Source organism: Ochotona curzoniae, unplaced genomic scaffold, assembly GCF_017591425.1.
Source record: "Ochotona curzoniae isolate NIBS_2020 unplaced genomic scaffold, NIBS_Ocur_1.0 scaffold_2476, whole genome shotgun sequence".
Lineage (NCBI taxonomy): Eukaryota > Metazoa > Chordata > Mammalia > Lagomorpha > Ochotonidae > Ochotona > Ochotona curzoniae.
This window is the reverse complement of record NW_024467095.1, coordinates 24,228,560-24,238,823: the sequence shown is the minus strand read 5'-3', so window position 1 is coordinate 24,238,823 and position 10,264 is coordinate 24,228,560. Positions and strand designations below refer to the sequence as shown.

General features: G+C 41.9%; 2 protein-coding genes across 2 annotated transcripts; both read left to right on the top strand.

Annotated features, from left to right (window-relative positions):
* Positions 1-434: 434 nt before the first annotated feature.
* On the top strand, positions 435-1,367 carry LOC121170865 (olfactory receptor 13-like). Its single transcript, XM_041002267.1, has one exon. The coding sequence runs from the start codon at positions 435-437 to the stop codon at positions 1,365-1,367; it is 933 nt and encodes a 310-aa protein (XP_040858201.1).
* A 6,192-nt stretch (positions 1,368-7,559) lies between these two features.
* On the top strand, positions 7,560-8,500 carry LOC121170798 (olfactory receptor 2A1/2A42-like). The gene is given in 2 exon segments (XM_041002114.1): positions 7,560-8,292; positions 8,295-8,500. Coding segments are annotated over 2 exon segments (939 nt in total).
* Positions 8,501-10,264: the final 1,764 nt, after the last annotated feature.

Here is a 10,264-nt window from a genome sequence, read left to right as displayed (position 1 = left end):
ATGCTCCTGTGAAGCAGTGGACGGTAGCCCAAGTCCTTGAGCCCCTGTACCCATGAGGGAGACTCCACTGGAGCCCTGGCACTTGGCTGTGGCCTGGCCCATCTTTAGCTGTTGTGGCCACTCAGGGCATGAACCAGCAGACAGTCTCTCTCATGCTTGCATGCTCTCTGTGTGTCATTCTGGCTTTCAAATAAATCAATCATTTCTGTAAAAACACACACACACACACACACACACACAGGTATATAAGTGTGCATGTATGCCTTAAGTTGTTTTTTCAAGGCTTACAGGATAAATATTTAAACATGAAAACTCATGATGGGTTCTTCCATACATTTTGCTAGCTCAAAAGGGTTTCAAACAAGTTAACAAAAATTGTGTTTATAAACATCTGTTAAATCATGAACTTTAACTTAGTTTTCTGTCACAGGATAATGGCTGAAAATCAGACATCCATCACAGAGTTCATCCTGCTGGGCTTTCCCCTGGGCCCAAGGACTCAGGGGTTCCTCTTTGGCATCTTCCTGCTCTTCTACACCCTCACCCTGCTGGGCAACGGAGTCATTCTGGGACTCGTCTGGCTGGACTCCAGACTGCACAGCCCCATGTATTTCTTCCTCTCACACTTGGCCGTGGTCGACATCGCCTATGCTTGCAACACAGTGCCCCAGATGCTGGTGAACCTGCTGGATCCAGCCAAGCCCATTTCCTTTGCTGGCTGTGTAACACAGACTTTTCTCTTTCTTACATTTGCCATCACAGAATGTCTCCTGCTGGTGGTGATGTCCTGTGACCGGTATGTGGCCATCTGCCACCCACTGCGGTATTCAGCCATCATGAGCTGGAGAGTGTGCGTCACGCTGGCCGTGACTTCCTGGACCACTGGAGTGCTAATATCCCTGGTTCATCTGGTGTTACTCCTTCCGTTGCCCTTCTGTAAGTCTCAGAAAATTAACCACTTCTTTTGTGAAATCATGGCTGTGCTCAAACTAGCCTGTGCAGATACCCACCTCAACGAGAACATAGTCCTAGCTGGAGCGACTTCTGTGCTGGTGGGACCTTTCTCTTCGATTGTCGTTTCCTATGCGTGTATCCTCTGTGCCATTCTTCGAATCAAGTCTGCAGAAGGTCAGAGGAAAGCCTTCTCCACCTGTTCCTCCCACCTTTGTGTTGTTGGACTCTTTTATGGCACAGCCATAATCACATATGTTGGACCCAGATACGGGAACCCCAAAGAACAAAAGAAATACCTCCTGTTGTTTCACAGCCTCTTCAACCCCATGCTCAATCCCCTTATTTATACTCTTAGGAACTCAGAAGTAAAGAACACACTGAGAAGAGTGCTGGGAATGGAGAGAGATATGTAAAAAGATTATAGCATCACGGCTTAAAGGGACCTACCCTATTATTACTTCAAGTGACTCCATAAATTATTCAGCGCATGATTGCCGGAAACGTTTTAGAATATTTACCATCCTACCATTAGATGACTGAATCGGGGAACACAAGATAGAAAACTATGTTTTCAAAAGTTATCACTAGAAAAAATGTAGCACATTAGTCCACATGAGTCTCAGAACCCGGAAGACACAAACAAAACCCTTTAAAATATCCTCTAAATATTTTTCACAAATTAATAGTCCCTCACAAGGACTTTACTTTCTCAACTACTTTCATTTTTTAATGGACATAGGGATTTATGGAGTATCATGAGGCATCTCAATATGTGTATTCCGTGTGTACTGATCACCTCAGGATAATTGTTTTTTCCCCTCAAGACATTTAGCATCTCTCTGTGTTGGAAATATTCAAAAATCTTCTTGACTAGCTACTTTGAGGTATTCACTTAATTGCTGTCCATCATTCCAGGGGCATTTAAAAGTAAATTCTGTGTTCAACAAATTTGAGGTTACTGCATAGTGGATGCCCCACTGTAGGGCTGACTGATGACAGTTATAAAAAATTCCTTTGGTTAAGAATTCTGTTATAGTTTTTAACCAGTGCTTTTCAAATGTATTTGATGACATACAGGGTTTTTTTTTTTCTTTCATAATATTGATTGTTTCCAGGAATTAGCCATCTTGGTCTTCATTGACTCACATGGGGAATTCTTCCTGCCACCGACCCTTGTCTGGAATGACATTTCCTCTGCTAGCTGAACATCTGTAAAGAATGTTGATCTGAGCATGGTGTCACAGATGGGCCTCTGAGAAGCTGATGTGATGGACACAGAATGGACCTGGTGCTCGTCATTAAGATGACTGCTGTTGCTGCTCGTCAATGGACAATGTGCTCAAGCTCACGTTCACCATAAACCAGCACCCTTGTCAGAGAAGTCTCAAGAATCCCCTCATCCCGCTTTCCAGTCTTTGAGATCTGAGATTTTAGAAAATCTGAGTCTGTATATGTTTTTCTCTGTTCAGTATATAAAATTAATCTAATGTTTCTGTCTCATACTTTTAAAGACAGCACCAACTTCTTACAGAACTCTGGGGCGATCTCAAAACCCACCACCTACAAGACTAAGAGATGTGTCCATTGATACACAATAAGAAACAGTTTTGAGGTGACAGTTTACATCACAAACATTTTATTTAGGTTCCTATTGTCTGATTTCACGTTTCTTTACTTTGTACATTGAATTCCTTTTATAGTTGGTAGCTGTGTGGTATCTGATAGAGAATTATGTTCTAAAATGATTGTTTTTCACAAATGCTGTTTTAGTTTGATAACAATTTTTCTCTTTTATTGTAATTCCCTAATTTCCACACTTCCTGTAGATCACCTGGAATATAAAAAGAAAAAGAAACACCCCAGTAAAGATTTTCATGTGGAGGGGTCTTTTCTGTATTTCTTCCATCAGTGGATGCAGAGATTTGGAACACAGGCTGTCACACGAAAACTATGTCAGATTTTCCCTCCCCCCAAGCTGATGCCATTACCCAAAGTTAGGTATCACTTTAAAAGAAACGAATTAATTTGTGAATTACACAATTTATTTGCGATCAGCAAAATGAAATATTAATCTCCCGATGTCTCCTAAAAGGACACAGAGAAAACAGAAGAAAATAGGACCATAACTAAAATGAAGAATCTTTCCAGTTGGCAAGGGCAGCACCTTGCAGGAGAAGCTTCCCTAGGGAGGAGTCTCCCTCACCTCCCATGAGACACTGAGCCCAGAGTCCCTACTTTCAGAAGAGAGGTTAGAGCATATTCCTTCCAACACTGCCGTGCACTCGTGTCAGGTGCCCTAGAAAGCCTTCTCTTCAGGCAGATGCTGATAAGCCCCAGAGGGACAGCTTGGTCCCTCTCTCAGTTCCCAGTCTTCTCCATGCCTCCTTAGCCAGCTTGCTATAACATTTCACACCTGGGAACATGACTTGCAATCAGTTGGTTTTTTAGGTCCTTTCTCGGCTGTTCCATCACAGCACAAAGGATCCAGATTACATCAAGGAGAAGCTGAACTGCACAGGTGAATGATCATAGCTTGTTGATGGTCACACTAACCTTGGTTCCCAGCAGAATCACCTTAATCAGCTGGAGATTGGGAAAGAGGAAGAATCACACAGCTAACGCGAAGCATTTGGGGACTGCAATGAGAGATGCTGTGTAAGAGGTGTGCTCTCTATCTGTCCTGCTGCAAATGAGGACAGAAATAGAAAATCACCATTGCTTTATCTCCTGTTCCCAGCACATGCAGTTTCGTGGTCCAGCCCTCCAGCGAGCCCTCAGGAGCCACCAACCAGACTGAGGCTATCAGAAAATCAAATCTTCTTTACTGAGGATTCCACTGGAGTTTAGTCAGGAATAGAAGTGAGGATTCTGCAGCCATCACAAAAAGCTGGGAAAATAAGATCCAGGTCCCAACCTTCAGTGCCATCTGTGAGTCTAAATGTGGGAAATGACTTGGTTTCCTTATTTAGGCATGTTGCAGCTCCAAATCTTTGGTCAACTATCAGTCCATTACTACCACTCTTCATTTATCAAGAAGAGATGTACCTCTATTAATTCTAAACATAAATACTCATCATTCATGCTCTCTGTGAATAGTTCTGGGGGAAAATAGATGCACAATTGAAAACATTCAATAAAAAGTGACAATTTGATTAGTTTTGTTTCAGTGGTGGGGACGTAGCTGTGCCATAAACATTAACTTGGGAGAAATGACAGTAAAACAATAGAAAATTATCTGAGTTATGAATAAATGGAATATTTAAAATAATTTTCTAGCCAAATAAAATTATAGGAGAATGTATTTACATTTTTGAGAAATTTACATATGCTGTTTATTTAATTCTTGCGAACGCAGCCGCAACAAACAAAACGTCTGTGAGAATATCTTCATTGCAGTGAAGTATGAAGCCAACTTTGTCTCACTAAGTTTGTCTCATACTTTTGTTTCATTAAGCATAGAATAGAAGGCAGTATCTGGTAACTGGAATATGCTGCAAATAGGCATAAATATTATATTTATTGAAGCCTGGAGATTACATCTTTGAAGTCAGGATGAAAAAGGTAGCGTAAGAAATGAGACAGTTTTTAGATACTGGTGGACAAAGTGGGACGAGGATGAGATGTTCAATGATTCTTTAAGTTTCTTTTTATGGGACTTGTTTGTTGACTGTCTTCTATTATTCTGTTCATTTCTGCTCTTCCCTCGCAGTTCATTTCTCCAACAAAATCTTCGCAGGTGCAAGACCACCACCCTCTTCGACCAGGTACGTCTATAGTGCCCAGTGCTTAGGAACATTCAACAGTTCTGTTCATTTATTATGAACGTTAACGCTTTGGATAAGCTACAATTAAATCAGAATGACTCTCAACTCCTCATAGTTTAAGCTATCTACGCCATTTATCTAAACCCTTATCTCACAGACAACTGTGCAAAGACTCGGCCTATAACGATAAATAAATTAATTACTTTGTAATTCTCCTTTGTAACTTGCAGAGTCCTTCCGTTCACGTGAGCTATTGACTAATCATCCATTTTATGATTCTGCCCCTCATTTTAATGACTATACTTTACTGGTGGATCACTACACATAAAAAATCTGCCAATCCATCAAATTTTGACTGTAAAAAGAAAAGGGAGTCCAACAAGTTTCTGATGCTTTGTTGAAAATAAAATTTTTCTGATGTATTTGCTTAGAAAAATAAATAAATCTTTAAAAAAAAAAGACTATAGGCATCTCAGTGTTAAGGAAGGACCTGTTTCTTTCCTGTCTTGCTTCAATGAGGTCACGGTGATCCAGATCCTCATATTTTTGATGCAGGTTTAAAAATTGGCTTTAAGAACTGCAGAATAAGATATTGCCAATGCCAGATAGTTACATGCTCCGTTATTCAAATTCAGAGTGTAACTGAAAAATCTAAAGCTTTGCAGGTCAACACATTCCTCCTTTGTGGAAACATCTGCTACAGAAAGCAGCTAATTACCAAATGGCTGACAAACATGAAATCAGAGTTCCTGCTTGCTAGGAATGTCAGTGATGGATCACTGGCCTGAGCTTTCAACATGGAATCATCAACTCCGATCCTCGTGGCGGTTGGCTGCCTTGTTCCCAGCGCAAGCATTCACTGCCAGATGCTACCCACTCTGAACTGATGTTTACATTTCATTTGGATCACCCCCTTCCCTTTCCTTTCTCCAGGAATGTACCCTATATTCTCGAATATATTTAGTTATCCTGAATGAGTAACACCTCTTGACAATTTAATCCAAGGAGCTACAGTGGATGCTCAGAGTCCTCCAAGCTCTCTGGCTACACGTTTCCTGAAATTGTTTTCTTTTCTTCTCTGGGATGTTATTGTCACAGGTTCCATGAATTCACAAGCTCGACTCGTAGAATTCAATCCTGTGTTTTATTACTGAGGTGTCTTCAGGGACCATTCCTTAACGTGTCCCAAGCACTGACGACAGTTAGGGCAGAACTGGCCCTAAGCATCTCTCTCCTTACGCTGCAATGTTCCTCACGTAAAAGGCACACAGTCCTCAAGTCATTCTGCTCTTGCAGTGACACTGACAAGTGTTTAACTGTTTTAAATTAGAAACTAGCAAGATTTATTAGGAAAACGGTGATTCGCGGTCAAAATGCCTAATTCATCATTTCAGCACGCCACCAGTTCATAGATTCACTAGCTGTCCATTAAGTTCTTGGTGATGTCATTTATCACGTGACAAACTGAGTTATTCATTTTTCAATAATTTGTTTCCATTAACGACTTAGCGGGTGACAGTTCTAGCGCTGAGGTCAAGTGCTGTTTTTCTGGTTAAATGAAAACGTATTATGTTTTGGATTTTTACGTATAGTGTGTGCTGCAAATAAAAACAGGAAAATTAACAGCTTTATGGGTCTGTTTTTCTTTATTTTCATTTTAGTGAATATCCGATCTTGAGAAAATCCACAAAAGGGATCTGGACAGATAACGCATAAGGAGCTATGCCTATAGGTATCTTTCAAATATATGTTTATAGATAGCTACCACACGAGCCCTCCAAATCCTGAGCGCACATGGAAGTACACACATTTATATCAGAATCCAGATTTGTAGCCTTAGGCTGCCCGAGGAGCCCCAGAGTTCCCTAATGTCAGTGAGAAGCCATAGGGAAATTCCTGTGGTGAATTAGTAATCCTATGAATCAACTAGTTGACCACTTGCTAAATCGCTAAGTATGCACTGTTTACATTTTTCAAAAGTGTAGCATTTGGATATATTCTAGTATATGCATACATATGTGTACATGTATACACGCATACATAGAGACACCTGAGAATCCTCCAGTGCAAGTCACGTAAACGGCACATAATACAAAACCTCTGCATGCGTTTCATTTCTTTTGCATAGTACTCATTTCATTGTCCACGAAATTTGAAGTACCTCATATATGTAAAAATATAAAACATTGGCACATAAAGTGTAGCTGCTACTCAATTTTTACTACCAACCTAGGGAATTTATTTCATTCTGTATAATACCCAGACCTCACAGTGTACTCCAGAAATGCATAGTTACAATTTATCAGTCAGAAAACTCAGCATTTTTCTAAAAAATCCTAATTTCTTGATTTGCTTCCCGTGAACTCATGTAAGACAAGTTCTAGACTCTAGACAAAATTGAGATAGTGATGGGAGCGTGATCTTGATGGAGTGAAATCATCTTTTTCACAGCTATTCTCGTTGTAAATCTCTTCAATTAATAAATATGTCCAGTATCCTGTAACTGCCTTCAGACTTGCACACATGAAGCTCTGAGATAGTGTGTGACTCATGCTTATACTATTTGTATCATTTGACATTTCTTAACTTCATGAGAATGTCTAGGTAGTGAGTGACCAGTGTACATATTGTTGGTCTGAAATTGGATGTCATAAGAATTTATCTTGTGGATAGATAGAATATGGATGTTTCATTGGTAATCATTTATTTATAATTGGGTGGATTCTTAGAGGCATTTAGTAGTAATATTCCAGATACTATTAATACACGAAACAGCAACAGCAAAACTTGGTTTGAAGGTAACTGCATCACAGCTAACTGGTTGCTTTCTTTCATAGAGAAATGAAGGAAAATCAAACAGCAGTCACAGAATTCATCCTCTTGGGATTTTGCTTCGGTCCAAGGATTCTCTTGATCCTGTTTGGACTTTTCTCTCTCTTTTACTCCTTCACCTTGCTAGGAAATGGGGCAATCCTGGGGCTCATCTCACTGGAATCCAGACTGCACAGCCCCATGTATTTCTTCCTCTCACACTTGGCCGTGGCCGACATCGCCTATGCCTGCGACACAGTGCCCCAGATGCTGGTGGACCTCCTGGATCCAGCCAAGCCCATTTCCTTTGCTGGCTGTGTAACACAGACTTTTCTCTTTTTGACACTTGCTCACACTGAGTGTCTCCTGCTGGTGGTGATGTCCTGGGACCGGTATGTGGCCATCTGCCACCCACTGCGATATTCTGCCATCATGAGCTGGAGACTCTGCACCATCTTGACCATCGCTTCCTGGACCTGTGGCTCACTCCTAGCCCTGGTCCATGTGAGCCTCATTCTGAGGCTGCCCTTCTGCGGGCCTCATGAAATCAACCACTTCTTCTGTGAAATCCTCTCTGTCCTCAAGCTGGCCTGTGCCGACACCAGACTCAACCAAGTGGTCATCTTTGCAGCCTCTGTGTTCATCTCAGTGGGGCCCCTGAGCCTGGTGCTGGTCTCCTACACGTGTGTTCTGCTTGCCATCCTGAGGATCCAGTCCGGAGAGGGCCGCAGAAAGGCCTTTTCTACCTGCTCCTCCCACCTCTGTGTGTGGGGCTCTTCTTCAGCAGTGCCATTGTCATGTACATGGCCCCCAAGAGCCACCACCCCGAGGAGCAGCAGAAGATCCTTTTCCTGTTTTACAATTTTCTCAACCCCATGCTGAACCCCTTCATTTACAGCCTGAGGAACGCAGATGTCAAGGCTGCCTTGAAGAGAGTGCGACACAGAACAAGCAATGCCCAAGTGATCTGAATTGTGAGAAAGAGTCTCCCAGTCTGTATTCCTACTTACTGCCCGCGTCCAGAGAAGGCCTCTGTTCTCTTGTTCATGCTTTAAAGACGTAATAAGCTTGCCTCCCTCCTTTGCAAGAGAAAGTTAACTGTGTTACTCTCATTGACTTCCTAAGAGATGCACTGAGTCAGATAGATTTTGCTTTGTTGTTTTTCATTGATCTGTAAAATAATTAAGTCTATTCAATCATATATTTATGTTACGCATTTACACGTTGAATTAATATGTAAAAATGACTATTATTTTAATTCATTTTCAGGACCCAAAACTTGAATGCGCTACACCTGCCACATCACCCTTGCTGTATAAACTTGCCAGCTTCGGGAGCCCTAACATTCGAAGGCAGACAGAATAGTGGGGTCAATGGATGTGATTAACACAACACAGAAGCGCTTGTCCATTCTCTGAAAGCTGTCTTTGCTTTGTTAAAAGATACTCTGAGATGTTCAGTTAACTGCGATGATCTCAGTTACGCAATTTTGCATGACAAGATTAATTCAGGCAGATAACTCAGAGGCTGAGTGAAAAATTGCACAAAGCAAAGTAAAAGAGAAGAAAGGAAAAGAAGAAACCCTGCACTCACGTGAGAGCAGTTAGCACTGCCAATGTGATGCCAGCTGGTCCGCTCCCAGCCGGGAGAGGGCCAACTCTGACATCCTCTGCACTACGCAGGCTGGAAGTGACGACCAGAGTTAAGTATTTGAGTTGTTCCTGGATTTTTCACGCAATTTTGAGTGGTTAACACATGAATCGCACACATATACACAGACTATGCATGGTTTTTCCAGTGCCTCTTCATATGCACTTTCACCTTGGTTAATGTCAATATATAGCACTTCCTTTGGTTTACCCAAACAACAAACTCCTAGCTAACTATTGAGCCAGGTGGTAATTGGATTTTGCTGATTTCATGTGCAAAAAAAAAAACCAAAAAGAGTAGGGATGAGTTCCCACACACCTTAAGGTGACTTCCATCAGATTAGAATGGACATCTTAGGTGAACGTAAGAGCTGTTCAGAATAAATCTATGTTCAATTAGTAGTATTCAAACCAAACCCTAACTACTGTTTTTAGTGTATTTTGTCCATACACATACCAGCTAGTGGCTCTTGTCCGATTTGTACTTAAACAATGCCTCCGGGCCCCCGCATGATGGCTCAGCGCCTGAATCCCCGCTTTGAATACGACAGGATTCATGGTGGCCCCAATTTCACATCCCAGATGCTCCACTTCCCACCCAGCTTTCTGCTTGTGGCGTCAGAGGGCAGTAGAGTATGGCCTGGGCCTTGGGACCCTCCACCCATGTGGGAAACACAGAGGAGGCTCCTAGCTCCAGGCTTCTGATCTACTTGGCTCTATTGAGGACACTTGGGGAACGGGGCAGTGGATGAGGAATCCTTCTCTGCATCTGCTGTCTTGTGGATCTACCTTTCCAATTAAGGTAATGGGTCTTTTAAACAATGGCTCCCTGTCCTCCCCCACTTAGTCTCAGCAATGCAGTACATAAACATCAGTGTTATCAAATAAAGTACAAGTTTTAATTTAACCCCCGTGGCCTGATAGATTCCACAGTAAGAAGACCTGCGCTCTCCCATGTCCAAAGAACCAGAAATCACATGAGAGGCTTGTGCAGAACACATACAAGTATTGAATTTTAGAGAGTGCAGGACATTAAAATAAACATTCTCATTAAGATGAGAGACTTACTGGGCCCAGCGTGGTAGC

Coding starts and splice junctions, on each gene's coding strand:
- LOC121170865 (XM_041002267.1), top strand. CDS start 435: ATGGCTGAAAATCAGACATCCATCACAGAGTTCATCCTGCTGGGCTTT.